This window comes from Lynx canadensis, chromosome A1 (genome assembly GCF_007474595.2).
Source record: "Lynx canadensis isolate LIC74 chromosome A1, mLynCan4.pri.v2, whole genome shotgun sequence".
Classification (NCBI taxonomy): Eukaryota; Metazoa; Chordata; class Mammalia; order Carnivora; family Felidae; genus Lynx; species Lynx canadensis.
In genome coordinates, this window is record NC_044303.2 from 169,681,105 (window position 1) to 169,697,934 (window position 16,830).

Genomic DNA, 16,830 nt, shown 5'->3' on the forward strand with positions numbered 1-16,830 from the left:
ACTGTTGTGTTCCAGAGCACCAATATCTCTCAGAAGAAAGCTCTTACACACACCTGGTGCCCCAGTTTTGGGAGCTGCCATCCAGAGAATGCCCCTTGATCTGTCTCTGGTGACCAAGGGGGACTTGCATTCCTGAGTCCCACAGGACTGTATTAAGAGAGAAAGTTCTTGGCAAGCCATCATTCCTCAAGGGAGCGCACCAACAGCTGACTATGTAAGAAGGCAGGAGCTTCAGACTGAGAGACAGCCTTCAGGTTTGGCACAATCTAGAGGCTCAGGTAACATAGGCTGTGGACCATCTTTGCACTCTCCCTCTGCCTCGCTCCACCGCACTGGTATCTCCCAGAAGGGAGCATATGCACTGATCTGGAGCCCCAATTTTTGCAACTGCTGCCCAGGAGATAGCTCCAGATCACCTGGATCTGGTGGCCAGTGGGACTTACATGTGTAGTCCCATTGGACTGTGGGACCTTAGCCAGTAGCTTCGGCTCTGACTGCAAATCAAACTCAGTGTTGGTGCTGAGATTCTTTTGGACCCTGATAGGCCTAGGAACACCCTCAACTACTGTGAGCTATTAAAAACAAAATAGATCACAAAGATTTGAAGACAACAAAGAGCTAGGGCAAGGCTGACTGATGGCATTCATGTATCACATGAGGCCACTTCCTCAAGACTGGGAGAGGTGGCTGTTTCATCGAGTGCATAAAACCCAACACAGGGAGTCAAGCAAAATGAAGAAACATTGAAATATGTTCCAAATGAAAGAACAAAAGAAAACCTCAGGAAAAAAAATTTAGCCAGAGATAAATGATTTGCCTGATAAAGACTTCAAAGTAATGATCACAAAGATGCTTACCAAACTCAGGAGAAGAACAGATGAACATAGTGAGAAACTTCAATGAAGAGAGAGAAAATCTAACAAAGTACCAAACAGAAGTCACAAAGCTAAAAAATGCAATCATTGAGCTAAAAAAAAAAAAAAAAAAACAAAACAAAACACTGGAGGGGGTTTCCAGCAGACTAAATGAAAAGATCAGTTAACTTGAAGATAGAGCAGTGGAACTCACCCAATAAGAGCAGCAAAAACAATTTTAGAAAGTGAAGATAACTCAAGGTACTTATAGGACACCATCAAGCAGACTAGCGTTTGCATTATAGAATCCCCAGAGGAAGAAGAGGGAGTGTAAGGGATAGAAAACTTATTTGAAGAAACACTGATTAAAAACTTCCCTAATTTAGGGATGCCTGGTGGTGCAGTTGGTTAAGCAACTGACTTTGGCTCAGGTCATACATGATCTCACGGTTTGTGGGTTCTAGCCCCACATCAGGCTCTGTGGTGACAGCTCAGAACCTGGAGCCTGCTTAGGATTCTGTGTCTCCCTCTCTCTCTGTCCTTCCCCTGCCCATGCTCTGTCTCTCAAAAATAACATTAAAAAAAAAAAAAAAACACTTCCCTAATTTAGAGAAGAAAACAGATATCCAAGATCTAGGACACACACTGAGTTCCAAATAGAGTAAACCCAAAGAGACCCATGACAAGACACACTGTAATTTAAATGTCAAAGGTTAAAGAGAAGGAAAGAATCTTAAAATCAGCAAGAGAAAAGCAAATTGTTACATACAAGGTAGCTCCTATAAGATTATCAGCAAATTTTCTAGCAGAAACTTTGCAGGCCAGAAGAGAGTAGTACAATATATTCAGAGTGCTGAAACTAAAACCTTGCCAACCAAGAATGCTGTACCTGGCAAAGTTACCATTCAGAATTGAAGGAGACACAAAGAGTTCTCCAGGCAAAAGCTAAGGAGTTCATCACCACTAAACCAGCCTCTTAACCAAGTTAAAATAACTTCTCTAAACTGAAAAGAGAGGGTGCTTATTAGTAACAAGAAAACACATAAAAGTACAAATCTCACTGATAAAGGTAAATATATAGTAAAGGTAATAGATTCATCATTTACAAAGCCAGCTTTGTTAAAAGACAAAAGTAGCAAAAATAACAATAACCACAAAATAAAAAGATGTCAACTGTGACATCAAAAACAAAATGTTGTAGGGGAGAGTATTTTTTGGAGCTTTAAAATCCATTCTACCTTGGTATCAACTTAAAATAGACTGTTATAAATATAGGTTGTTTTATATAACCCTCATGGTAACCACAAAGCAAAAATCTTCTTTTTTTTTTGGAAAAGAAAAAAATCTTTTCTTTTTAGAAAAGAAATTCAAGCATACCACTAAAGAAAGTCATCAAACCACAAAGGAAAACAACAGAAAAATAAAGGAACAGAAGAATTACAAATAGTCAGAAAGCAATTAACACACTGACAATAAGTACATATGTATCAACAATTACCTTGAGTGTAAATAGACTAAATTCTCCAACCAAAGGACCGAATGCCTACAAAGAAAAACAGAAACAAGGCTTATCTATATGCTGCCTACAAGAAACTCACCGCAGATATAAGGACATACACAGACTCAAAGCGAACAGACAGGAAAAGATATTTCATGCAAATGGAAATCAAAAGAAAGCTAAGGTAGTTATGTTTATATCACACCAAATAGACTTTTAAGACTGTAATCAAGGACAAAGAAGGGTATCACATAATGATAAAGCGGCCAATGCAACAAGAGTATATAACATTTGTAAATATTTATATAGCCAATATAGGCTCACCTAAACACATAAGGCAAATATTAACACAATAAAGGGAGAAATAGACAGGAATAATATAGATGACTTCAATACACCACTTACATCAATGGAGAGATCATCCAGACTGAAAAATCAATAAGGAAATATGGGCTTTAAATGACACACTGGACCAGATGGACTACATAGACATATATAGAACATTTCATCCAAAAGCAACAGAATACACATCCTTCTCAAATGCACATGGAACATTTTTCAGGACAGATCATATAGTAGGCTACAAAACAAGTCTTAATAAATTTTCAAAGATAGAAATCACATCGAGCATCTTTTCTGACCACGGTGGTATGAAGTTTCACAATTTCTGGGACACTAAACAACATGCTACTGAAAAACCAATGGGTTAGAGAAGAACTCAAAAAGAGCAATCAAAAAACACCTTGAGACAAATCAAAACAGAAATACAGCATACCAAAACTTATGAGATGCTGTAAAAGCAATTCTAAGAGGGAAGTTCTTGGGAAAAAGAAAAAGAAAAATCTCTTAACATTATACATCAAGTAACTAGAAAAAGAAGAATAAACAAAACCCAAGGTTAGTGGCAGGAAGGAAATAGCAAAGATCATAGCAGAAATAAATGAAATAGAGACAAAAAAGAAAATAAAAAAGAACAGTGAAACTAAGAGCTTGTTCTCTGAAAAAAATAAAATAAAATTGAGAAACTTCAGCTCTACTGACCAAGAAAAAAGAGGACTCAAAACCAGAAATGAAAGAGAAGTTACAGCTGATATCACAGAAGTGCCAAGGATCATAAAAGACTACTATCAACAACAATATGCCAACAACACATGGAAAAAGAAATAGATAAATTGCTAAAAATATACAATACACCAAGACTGAATTATGAAGAAATAGAAAATGTGAACAAACCAATTACTGATTCAGTTTTCTTACTAGTAAAGAAAAACCAACAAACAAAAGTCCAGGACCACATGATTCCACTGATGGATTCTACCAAACATTTAGAAGGATTGGTATTAATTCTTTAAAACTCCTCCAGGGGTGCCTGGATGGCTCAGTCAGTAAAGTATGCAACTCTTAATCTCAGGGTCATGAGTTCAAGCCCCACAATGGGTGTGAAGCCTACTTAAAATAAAAAAGTAATAAATAAAATAATAAAACTTCCAAAAAATAGAAGAGGAATAAATGCTTCCAAAGTCATTTTACAAGGCATTATTCTGATATCAAAACCAGACAAAGACACCACAATAAAAGAACATTACAGACCAATATCCCATTTGAACATAGCTGAAAAATTCCTCAACAAAAGTTTGGCAAACCAAATTCAAGAATACACTAAGAGGTTATATACCACATTCAAGTGGGATTTATTCCAGGGATGCAAGAATGTCTTAACATCCACAAGTCAATCAATGGGATATGCCCTATTAACAAAATGAAGGGTAAAAATTATCTCAATAGATGCAGAAAAAGCATTTGACAAAATTCAACATCCATTTATGATAAAATCTCAACAAATTGGGTATAGAAAGAACATATCTGAACATCATATAGGCCCTATATGACACAAACCTACAGCTAACATCATATTCAACAATGAAAAGGTAAAAGCTTTCCTAATATCAGGAGCAAGACAAGGATTCCCACTCTTACGACTTTTTTTCAACATAATAGTTTAAGTCATAGCTAGAGCAATTAGATAAGAATAAAATAAGGGGAGCCTGGGTGGCTCATTCAGTTAAGCATCTAACTCTTGGTTTTGGCTCAGATCATGGTCTCATGGTTTTTAAGTTTGAGCCCCATGTTGGGCCCTGTGCTGATGGTGCAGAGCCTGCTTGGGAATCTCTCTCTCTAGTTCTCTTCTCCTCCCCCGCTTACCCTCTCTCTTTTTCTCTCAAAATAAATGTAAGAAAATAAAAATTAAAAGCATCCCAAGTGGAAAAGAAGTAAAATTATCACTATTTGCAGATGACATTATTATATACAGAAACCCTGAACACTCTACCAATAACTATAAGAACTAATTAATGAATTCAGTAAAGTTGCAGGATACAATATACAAAAATATCTTGCATTTCTATACATAAAAATGAACTATTAGAGAAATTAAGAAAACAATCTCATTTACAGTTGCATCAAAAGGACTAAAATATGAATAAATTTAACATAGGAAGTGAAAAGCTTGTATACAAATGCCGTAAGATATTAATGACAAAAATTCAAGACTATGCAAATAAATGCAGATGTTCCATGCTCCTGGATTATGAGAATTAATGTTGTTAAATGTCTCTACTACCCAAAACAATCTACAGATTTAATGCATTTTTGACAGAAATAGAACCCACAATTCTAAAACTTATCTGGAACTACACAAGACCATGAATAGCCAAGACAATCTTGAGAAAGAACAAAATTTTGGAGATAGTGCACTCCCTGATGTCAAACTGTACTAAAGCTGTAGTAATCAAAATAGTATGATACTGGCATTAAAAATTGATACATAAACCAATGAAGCAGAGGGCCCAGAAATAAACCCATGCATATATGGTTAATCAGTTTAAAACAGAGAAGCCAAAAGTATACAATAGGAAAGGGACAGTCTTTTCAAAAAATGGTGCTGGGGAAACTGCACAGTCACATGCAAAAGAATGAAATGGGACCACTGTCTTATACCATACACAAAAATTAACTTAAAATGAATTCAAGACCTGAACATAAGATGCAAAACCACAGAATTCCTAGAAGGACATATAGGCAGTAATTTCCTTGACTTGGTCTTGGAACTAAGTTTTTATATTTCACACCAAATGCAAATACAGAAAAAGCAAAATAAAGTAATGGGACTACATCAGACTAACAGTTTCTTCACAGCAAAGGAAAGCATCAACAAAAGGAAAAGGCAACCTACTAAATGGAGAAAATATTTGCACATCATTTATCTGGTGAGAGGTTAATGATATCCAAAATATATAAAAGAATTCATAAAACTCAGTATCAAAAAAATAATTCAATTAAGAAATAGATCTGAATAGACAGTTTTCCAAAGAAGACATATAGTATAGCCAATGAGTATGTGAAAAGATGCTCAACATCACTCATCATCAGGAAAATACAACTCAAAACTGCAATGACATACATGCCCCAGATACCCTAGGATAATGAAAAATAAAGGCTGTGGTTTAAAAGAGCAACTACAATATAAAAGATCCAGCTCTATTACTCTACCAAAGGGCACAGGAGCTGCTGGAGCTCTGTCCAGATCAGAGGGGCTGGCAAGTGCCATAGTTTGCATTCCCCTGCTCCTTGATAGGCAGCCTACCCCACTGAACCCTGAACCCCTAGCCTATACCAGCCCAAACCCTCCTAACAAGGTAACCCCAGTACAGCATCAGGGAACCCCTGATTAGTGCTCATTCTATCTCTAGCTGTCTTCACCAAGGTGACCCAGGTGCAATGCATCCTGAAGCATACCAGGCCCACACCACTTTGGCTCCAGATGACTTACTAGGGCACTTCTGGTACAGAGTGCCCTGGGACCCCCAGACCACACCTTGCCCTGGCTTTAGCCACCCCACCACAATGCCCCCTGCATAGAACAACCCAAGACATCCAGGCCCATGCCTCCCTCAGTTTTAGCCACCCTACCAGGGTACCCTCTGCCTGCACTGAGCACCCCAGCCTTGTACCCATTCTAGCCTCAGCTCTTCTGCCAGGGTGATCTCTGTGTGCAGAGCCCAGGACTACCCTAGCCCATTTCCACTTCAGCTGTCCAGAGCACCCTCTGTGCAGAGAGTCTGGGGACCCCCAGCTCACATCAGCCAACACTCCAGCCAGTCAGAGTCACCAGGCACACACAGTCTACACAGGGAATGACTGTACACAAGACCATTTTCTCAAATTTAGGAGACATAGCCATTTTGCCTCATTCATATAAATAAACACAGGAAGATAAGCAAAATGAGGAGACAGAGGAAGATAACCCAAATGAAAGAACAAAACAAACCCTCAGAAAAAGAACTAAATGGGGAACCTGGGTGGCTCAGTTATTTGAGCGTCTGACTTTGGCCCAAGTCGTGATCTCACAGTTCATGAGTTTGAGCCCCACATTGGGCTCTCTGCTGTCAGCTCAGAGCCCACTTCAGATCTTCTATTCCCCTCCTCTCGTCCCCTCCCCTACTTGCACTTTCTCTTAAAAAAAAAAATAATAATCAACATTTAAAAAAAGGAAAAGAATAAGAACTAAATGAAATGGAGACAACCAATCTACTTGAGAAAGGGTTCAAATGGTGCTCACCAGACTAGAGAAGAGTGAATGAGCTTTGTGAGAACTTCAGTAAGAGATAGAAAATGTAAAACAGAACCAATCAGAGTCAAAGAATACAATAATCAAAATGAAAAATACACTAAAAGGGGCGCCTGGGTGGCTCAGTCAGTTAAGCGTCCAACTTCAGCTCAGGTCACGATCTCGCGGTTCATGAGTTCGAGCCCCGCGTCGGTCTCTGGGCTGATGGCTCAGAGCCTGGAGCCTGCTTCCGATTCTGTGTCTCCCTCTCTCTCTGACCCTCCCCCGTTCATGCTCTGTCTCTCTCTGTCCCAAAAATAAATAAACGTCAAAAAAAATTAAAAAAGAAAAATACACTAAAGGTAATCAACAGTAGTTTAGAAGATGAAGAAGAACAGATCATCAATATGGAAAGCACCCAAGCTGAAAAGCAAAAAGTAAAAAGAATTTTTAAAACGAGGATAGGTTAAGGGATTGTAACCCTGATTTTAACATCAAGTGAACAAACACTCACATTATAGGGGTTCCAGAAGGAGAAGAGAAAGGGGCAGAAAATCTATTTCAAGGAATAACAGCTGAAAACTAACCTAACTTGGGGAAGGAAACAGACACCCAGGTTCAGGAAGCAAGAGACCTCCAAACAAGATAAACCCAAGGAGATCCATACCATGACACATATAATTAAAATTTCAAAGATTAAATATAAAGAATTTTTAAAGCAGTAAAAGAAAAACAACATGTAATATATAAAGCTATTGGCTTATTTTTCAACAGAAATTTTGCAGGCCTGAAGAGAATCGCATGATAATATTTAAAGTGCTGAAAGGAAAAACCTACCATCAAGAATACTCTACATGGCAAAGTTATCATTCAGAATTCAAGGATAAACAGAGTTTTTCAGACAAAATTTAGAGGAGTTCATCATCACTAAACTGGTCTTACAAAAAAATGTTAAAGGGACTTCTTTAAGTGGAAGAGAAAAGGCCATAATTAGAAGAAAATTGTGATAGGAAAGGACAATACTTATGTAAGACAAAATAGACTTTAAAACAAAGACTATAACAAGAGACAAAGAAGGACAATATATAATAATAAGGGGATCAAGCCAACAAAAGGGTATAACAGTTGTAAATATCTGCACACCCAACATTGAGGCACCTAAATACATAAAGCAAATATTACAGACATAAAGGGAGAAATTGACAGTAATACAATAACAGTAGGAGACTTTGACACCCTATTTACATCAATGGATAGATCATCTAGGTGTAAAATCAATAAGGAAACAACGTATTTGAATAACACAGTAGGCCAAAGTACTTAACAGATGTATACAAAACATTCCATCCAAAAAGAATAGAATACACATTCTTTTCAAGTACACCTGGAACATTCTCCAGAAAAGATCACATTAGGCCACAAAACAAGTCTCAATAAATTTAAGAAGACTGATACCATATCATGTATCTTTTGTGATCACAACAGTATGAAACTAGAAATCAATTACAGGAAAAATTCTGGAAAAGCACAAACACATGGAGCCTGAACAACATGCTACTAAACAAGCAATGATTCAATGAAAAAAATCAACGAGGAAGTAAAAAAAAACACATGGAGACAATAAGGGGATGCCTGGGTGGCTCAGTTAAGGTCATGACCTTATGGTTTGTGAGTTTGAGCCCCACATTGGGCTCTCCGCTCTCAGTGCAGAGCCTGCTTCGGATCCTCTGTGTGTGTCTGTCTCTCTCTGCCCCTCCCCTGTTCTCATTCTCTCTCTTTCAAAAAATAAACATTTAAAAAAATACATGTAGACAATGAAAATGAAAACAATGCTTCAAAATCTTTGAGACACAGTGAAGTCAGTTATAAGTGAGAAATTTATAGTGACATAGGTCTTCCTTAAGAAACAAAAAACAAATCTCAAACAATCTGCCTTTACACCTAAAGTAACTCGAAAAAGAAGAATATGCAAAGCCCAGAGTTAGTAGAAGGAAGGAAACAATAAAGATCAGAGTAGAAATAAATGAAATAGAGACTTTAAAAAACAATAGAAACAAAAAATCAATGAAACCAAGATCTGCTTCTATCAAAAGATCAACAAAATTGCCAAATCTTTAGCCAGACTCATCAAGAAAAAAAAGTCCCCAAATAAATAAAATCAGAAATGAAAGAGAAGGAACAACCAAGATGACAGAAATACAAAGGATTATAAGAGATTACTACAAAAAATTATACGCCAACAAATTGGACAACCTAGAAGAAATGGATAAATTCCTAAAAGCAGATCATCTTCAAAACTGAATCAGGAACAAATAGAAAATCTGAACAGACCAATTGCTAGTTCCAAATTGAATTGGTAATCAAAAAACTCCCAACAAACAAAAGTCCAGAACTAGATGGATTCACAGGTGAATTCTACCAAACATTTAAGTAAAAATCAATACCTGTATTTCTCAAACTACTCCAAGAAACCGAAAAGAAATTCTATAAGGCCAGCATTACCTTCATACCAAAACCAGACCAAGACACTACAAAAATAGAAAACTACTGGCCTGATAAAGATTCAGAAACCCTCAACAAAACATTAGCAAACCATAGTCAGCATTACATTAAAAGGATCATTCACTACAGTCAAGTGGGATTTACTCGAGGGATGCAGGGATGGTTCAATACTCACAAATCAATCAATGTGATATACCACAGTAACAAATGATAAGACTCATGATCATCTCAGTAGATGCAAAGAATGCCTTTTACCAAATTCAGCTCCATTCATGATGATGATTAAAAAACAAAACAAACAAACAAAAAAAAACCTTTTAACAATGTGGGTGTAGAAGGACCATAACACAATAAAGGCCATATATGAAAACACAGCTAACATCATACTCAATGATAAAAAACTGAGAGCTTTTCCTCTAAAATACATAACAAGACAAGGATGTCCATTGTCACCACTTTTATTCAACACAGTACTGGCAATCCTAGCCATAGTCATCAGACAAGAAAAAAGAAAGGGCATCCAAGTTGGTAACAAAGAAGTAAAACTGTCACTGTCACTATTTACATATGACATGATACTATACATAGAAAACCCAAAAGACTCCACCAAAAAACTATTAGAATAAATAAATTTAATAAAGTTGCAGGATACAAATTGACATACAGAAATCTGTTGCATTTTTATACACTAACAACAAAGTAACATAAAGAGAAATTAAGAAAACAATTCTACTTAAAATTGCATTAAAATAATAAAATACCTAGAACGAAAGTTAATCAAGGAAGTGAAAGATCTATATTCTGAAACTATAAAACATTGATGGAAGAAATTGAAGATAAAAAAAGTAAATGGAAAGACATACCATGCTCATGGATTAGAAGAAACAATATTGTTAAATGTCCATACTACCCAAAGCAATATAAAGATTCAGTGCAATCCCTATCAAAATAACAATAGTATTTTTCACAGAAGTAGAACCAATAATCCTAAAATTTGTTTGGAACCTCAAAAGACCATGAACAGCCAAAGCAATATTGAGAAAGAAGCACAAAGCTAGAAGTATCTCAAACCCAGATTCCAAGATGTACTACAAAGCTGTAGTAATCAAAATATTATAGTACTGGCATAAAAATAGACACATAGATCAATGGAACAGAAAAGAATCCAGAAATAAACCCATGTTTATGGGGTCAATTAATCTATAACAAAGGAGACAATGAGGAAAAGACCATCTTCTTAATCAGTGGTGCCAGAAAAACTAGCTAGCTGCAGCCAAAAGAATGAACTAGACCACTTTTTTACACCATACAGAAAAATAAACTCAAAATAAAGACCTAAATGTGAGATATGAAACCATAAAACGCTTAGAAGAAAACATAGGCTGTAATATTTTTTATATCAGCCTTAGCAACATATATATATATATATATATATATATCTCCTCAGGCAAAGGAAACAAAAGCAAAAGGGACCTATTGGAACTACACCAAAATAAAAAGCTTCCTTACAGCAAAGCAAACCATCAACAAAATAAAAAAGCAGCCCACTGAATGGGAGAAGATATTAGCAAATGAGATATCTGATAAGGGATTAATATCCAAAGTACATATAGAACTTATACAACTCAATACACACACACACACACACACACACACACACACACACACACACACACAATCTGATTAAATGATAGGCAGAGGACCTGAACATTTTCTCCAAAGAAGACCTACAAATGGCCAACAGACACATGAAAAGATGTTCAATATCACTAATAAAGGAAATGCAAATCAAAACCACAATGATATATCACCTTATACCTGTAAGAATGGCTAGAATCAGAAAGAAATAACAAGTATTGGCAAGAAGGTAGAGAAAAAGGAACCCTTTGCACTGTTGGTAGGAATGAATATAAATTAGTACAGCCACTGTGGTAGACAGTTTAAATGTTCCTCAAATAATTTAAAAAAATATATGATCCATTAATCCCACTACTGTTTATCACAAGAAAAAGCAAAATGCTCATTAGAAAAGATATATGCATTAGAAAATATATGTGTTTATTGCAGCATTATTTACAATGGCCAATGTATACAGCACCCTAAGTGAGGGCGCCTGGGTGGCTCATTGGTTGAGCATCCGACTTGAAATCAGGTCATGATCTCACAGTCCATGGGTTCGAGCCCCACGTCAGCTCTGTGCTGACAGCTTGGAGCCTGGAGCCTGCTTCAGATTCTGTGTCTCCCTCTCTCTGTGTCTTTCTGCTTGTCCCCTGTCACACTCTGTCTCTCTTGCTCTCAAAAATAAATAAATATTTTTTTAAATGTTAAAAGAAGCATTTGATAGATGAATGGATAAAGAAGATGTGGAAGAGATGGATGTATATGTGTGTGTGCGTGTGTGTGTGTGTGTGTATATATGCTTGCCACTTGTGACAACATAGATGGATCTAGAGTATTTTATGGTATGTAAAATAAGTCAGAGAAAGACAAATACCATATGATTTTACTTATTTGTTTAATCGAAAGAAAGAAAGAAAGAAAGAAAGAAAGAAAGAAAGAAAGAAAGAAAGAAAAGCAGGAAAACACCCATAAACACAGAGAACAAACAGTTTCCAGAGAGGGAGATGTTTGGGGGATGGGCAAAATGGATGAAAAGCAGTAGGAGGTACAGGGTCCCAGTTATGGAATGAGTAAGTCACAGAGATGAAAGGTACAGCATAGGGAATGTAGTCAATAGCATTGTAATACCATTGTATAAAAGAACACAATGAGATCACCTCACACCTGTTACAATGACTATAATCAAAAAGACAACAAATAACACGTTTGCTAGGATGTGAAGAAAGGCAACCTTTGTACACTGTTGGTGGAAATATAGAGTAGCCACTATGAAAAACTATATGATGATTCCTGAAAAAAATTAAAAACAGGACTACCATATCATAGCATTTCCACTTCTGGTATTCATTTGAAGAAAAAGAAAACACTAACTCAAAAAGATATGTACACCCCCATGTTCATTGCAGCATTATTTACAATAGCTACAATATGTAAACAAAGTGTCCATTGACAGATAAATACGTAAAGAAAACTGTGGTATACGTAGACAATGGGATATTATTCAGCCATAAAAAATAACATCTTGCCATTTGCAACAACATGGATGGACCTTGAGCTCCTTAGGCTCAGTGAAACAAGTCAGAGAAAGACAAATACCGTATGATCTCACTTTCATGTGAAATTTTTAAAGACAACCAAGGTCATAGAAACAGAGAACAGATTGGTGGTTGCCAGAAGTAGGGAATGGGTAAAATGGGTGAAGAGGGTCAAAGGGTCCAAATTTCTAGTTGTGAGATAAATAAATCATTGGTATATAAAGCACAACATGGTGACTATAGTTAATAATACTGTATTGCACATTTGACAGTTGCTAAGGCAGTAAATCTTTAAAGTTTTCCTCACAAGAAAAAACAATTTTGTGACCAAGTATGGGAATGGATGTCAATTAGATTTACTGTATTGATCATTTTTCAATATATACAAATATTGAATTGTTATGTTGGACACCTGAAAGTAATATAATGTGTATCAGTTATGCCTCATTAAAATAAGCAGATAAATTAAAAATGTATTTTAAAATAAATTTAAATTATCCAGCAAAACCAGGTTCAAGGTCAAGGTTACAGAATTAGGTTATTAACTTTCACTTCTGGAGCCTGATCTTGTTTTACGTACAACATGCCTTTCTTGATTTCTGCCCAGATACTGTCTTACAAAAAGAAAGAATTTGGCTCTGTATACCTTTTACTTTCTTCAAGAATTAATTTTAACTTGTAGTCATTGAATGACTTTCATGAAAAGTATTAAATTACTGGATGGCAAACATGAAAAGAGTTGATATGCAGACAAGAAAACTAATCTTTCTACCAAACAGCATAGTAATTATGCTCTAGTAAGAAGGAAGCTAATTCACACAGCTGGAGGGGATCATCAGCAAGTACACACTAAACTCTGACGTAACAGCAGTTATCAAAGTACAGGCATACTCTCATTCTCATTTCACCTCATTCAAGAAAGAGAAAAGGCCTTAAAGTAACCAGACATTTTTAGCAGAGGGGCGTTTATAAACCTGGAGAGGCAGAGTTGAGGCAAGTAGCTCCCAAAGGGGATAGAGATTAAATCATTGAAGGATCCTTCTACACCACTGCAAATGGGGTTTCACTGCTGAAGTACATGCACTCTATGTAAAATTAAAATACAAAATTAAAAATACAAATATGTTATGAAAATCTTTAAATTCTTAGCCTCTTGGGGAATGGAAAGGATTTTCCCGTTTCCCTCCTTGATTTCACATCTATCTCCAGAATGTATCATGTGCTTTTATCTCCATGCTTCTCTAGAAGACTACCAAAAAAGAAAAAAAAGAAAAAAACAAAAACAAAAACCCGAAGAGCTTAGCTCATGTAGCTCAGTAAAACAGGTGCACCAAGATATTTTGACAAAACAAGGCACCATGTAATTTAAAGAAGTTGTTTTTATCAGCCAGCTATGTTAATTCTACCCTATTCAAAATACACAGGAAAAAAATGTATTTTCCATAAATGAAACAGTGGAGAAAATGAGACTTTTAAGGATGTAGGAATATCTGTAAATAGTGACAAGTAAAAAATTGAAGCTAAAAAACTTTCATTATTGCTTTAAGTCTGTTTATAATTTTTTTTTAACATTTATTTATTTTTGGGACAGAGAGAGACAGAGCATGAACGGGGGAGGGGCAGAGAGAGAGGGAGACACAGAATCGGAAACAGGCTCCAGGCTCTGAGCCATCAGCCCAGAGCCTGACGTGGGGCTCGAACTCCCGGACCGCGAGATCGTGACCTGGCTGAAGTCGGACGCCTAACCGACTGAGCCAGCCAGGCGCCCCTAAGTCTGTTTATAATTTTAAGGGAAAGAAAATAATGCAGGCACAAGATAAAATTGCAGAAATCTGACTTAATCTCCTAGGCGCATATATGTATGTATATATAAACCATCCTTCTCATTTAGATACCACAGGGACAGTTAACCTCCGTACTGGCTAAATATTTGTTCTTGGTTGGGGTTAAGTGATTTGAAAGCTGGTTTTGTTAAACTAGCAGCCTGAAGGCTATTCATTTAGCTGGTAATGTTACTACTAGTCCTGGAAAGTAAAACTAGTGAAGAAATAAGATCATTAGTTACTGCATTCCTTTGGTAAGTTTAAATATGCGAACATGTGACTGACAAAGACATGCATCACTGGAAATGTTCACCTGCTTACACACTTACCTGGTTATGGTTTTGTGCACCCCCCAGGGAGATACAGTTCTGAGAGTGACGTGTGGAGCTTTGGCATCCTCCTCTGGGAGACCTTCAGCCTAGGGGTCTGCCCATACCCTGGAATGACAAATCAGCAAGCACGGGAACAAGTGGAAAGAGGTAAACCAATGACCCGGGTAGTAGCCAGCATTCACATCCAGCCCCCAGGGCAGTGCTGATAATGCTGTGTGTGGCTTTCCTAGCGGGGGGGGAAGGTATATACTACTTGGTGTAAACAGACAGCAGAGGTGGGATTAAATCTGCTTTTGTGCACCATGGATGGTGTGGCTCTTGTATAACAAAAACCAACAACAAAAAACGTTTAAAGATTCCAACAGTCTACAATACACCTGTAGGCTTGTCTTCCATTCCCCCTGCCTAGCATGACGTCTGCGAGGGGGTGCCATTCACTGTCTTCAAGGAAAATAGTGTTCCTCAACCTCCTATTTTTTCTTCCGTTCCAAATAAACACCATCAATAGTATTGTAAATTGAAGGGTAGTTAGACTTTAGAGAGAAGTTTTTGAAAGTTTTGTAACATTTTTTTTTAATGTTTGTTTATTTTTGAGAGAGACCGCACAAGCAGGGGAGCGGCAGAGAGAGAGAGGGAGACACAGAATCCGAAGCAGGCTCCAGGTTCTGAGCTATCAGCACAGAGCCCAGTGTGGAGCTCAAACTCACCAACTGTGAGATCATGATCTGAGCCAAAGTCAAACGCTTAACCTACTAGGCCACCCAGGTGGCCCTAAAAGTTTCGTAACATTTCTGAAAAAATCATACGGGTTCTCAAATCAGAAACAGGAATAAGCCGGTGATGGTGACATGCTAGCATGGACTTGCATAGTCTACAGGTCTCAACAGCGAGAATGCTTTTGACAAACTGGTAATGTCCTAGCATTAGGCCCCTCTCCAGGAGGCTGGGCACAGGAGGCCTTTCCAGCTCCCTTCTTTCCTCTCACAGCCATCTAACTCCCTGAGCTAACACACACAGGCACATACGTGCTGCTGAGCACACTGCCAGACAGCTTTGAATTAAAGATTCTTCTCGGGCTGCGCAGGAATAGAACTCCTCTTCATTTTTCTTTCACTTTTAAATTAGTGTTTATGAAATCCTCATTCTCTCTTCATCTTCAAAAACCTGGACTGTGTAGATGTTTTTTTTTAAAACTCTGCCCATAGCATCTAAAAGCAAATTCTAAAAGCAAAAGCAAATACTTAGAGCAACTAAAATACATGTTTGTATGTGATTTATCTTACCTCAGACTTTGTGACAAATGAACGCATGAAAAATAACCTATTCAAGCTAGAAGATAATTTGATGGCACTGTAATACTGAATTCTGCATCCCTTGTAGAAAAAAAAAAAGTTTGCCCTGAAATGGGTTTTTGTTTCTGTTTCACTTACAATATAAAGTACTCAAGTTTCCAAGCTGCATAATGCCCTATGTGAACATTTGTATCTTCTCTCCATTCTAAATTCTCTGTTCTGTTCCTCTTGGGTCTTCAGGATACCGAATGTCAGCCCCTCAGCATTGCCCAGAGGACATTTTTAAAATTATGATGAAGTGTTGGGATTATAAACCTGAAAACCGTCCCAAGTTCAGTGACCTTCAGAAAGAGCTGGCTGTCATCAAGAGGAAAATCACACAGTGACGGACCAGTGCCAACAGGCTTCAGGACCTGGTCCTCCAGCAGAGTGACATTGTTCTTCTTGTTAACGTTGAGTTTATACCACATTACCTGCAACAATTTTCTAAGGTGGTTTTTGTTATTAACTGTTTTTTAAATATGCGCCACTTACAAAAAAGGGTGGGGGGGAGGGCAAAGGCAAATGTATTCAAGAGACAGACACTCTTACCAAGGGCTTTATGTGCTCACCACAGCAATCCTGCCATTTCAGGCCATTGTAAATAGATAAGCACAGACTCTCAGTGTGAGGGAAGGTCAGAGCTTTTTCACACCAGGACCACTGATGTTTCTCAAAGGTTCTCTACTTCAGGCACAGTTCATGGGCCACTGTCCTATGCCACTGACC

General features: G+C 37.3%; 1 protein-coding gene across 3 annotated transcripts in view; it reads left to right on the top strand.

The window, feature by feature from the left end:
- The window catches only part of FER (FER tyrosine kinase), a 432,909-nt gene extending 416,313 nt beyond the window's left edge, over nt 1-16,596 (top strand). For all 3 annotated transcript variants that reach the window (XM_030326125.1, XM_030326151.1, XM_032593989.1), the window contains 2 exons: nt 14,795-14,917; nt 16,303-16,596. In XM_030326125.1, coding sequence (XP_030181985.1) covers nt 14,795-14,917; nt 16,303-16,448 — 269 coding nt within the window. In that variant the 3' untranslated portion in view covers nt 16,449-16,596. The remainder of the gene's footprint in view (nt 1-14,794; nt 14,918-16,302) is intronic.
- The last annotated feature ends 234 nt before the right edge of the window (nt 16,597-16,830 follow it).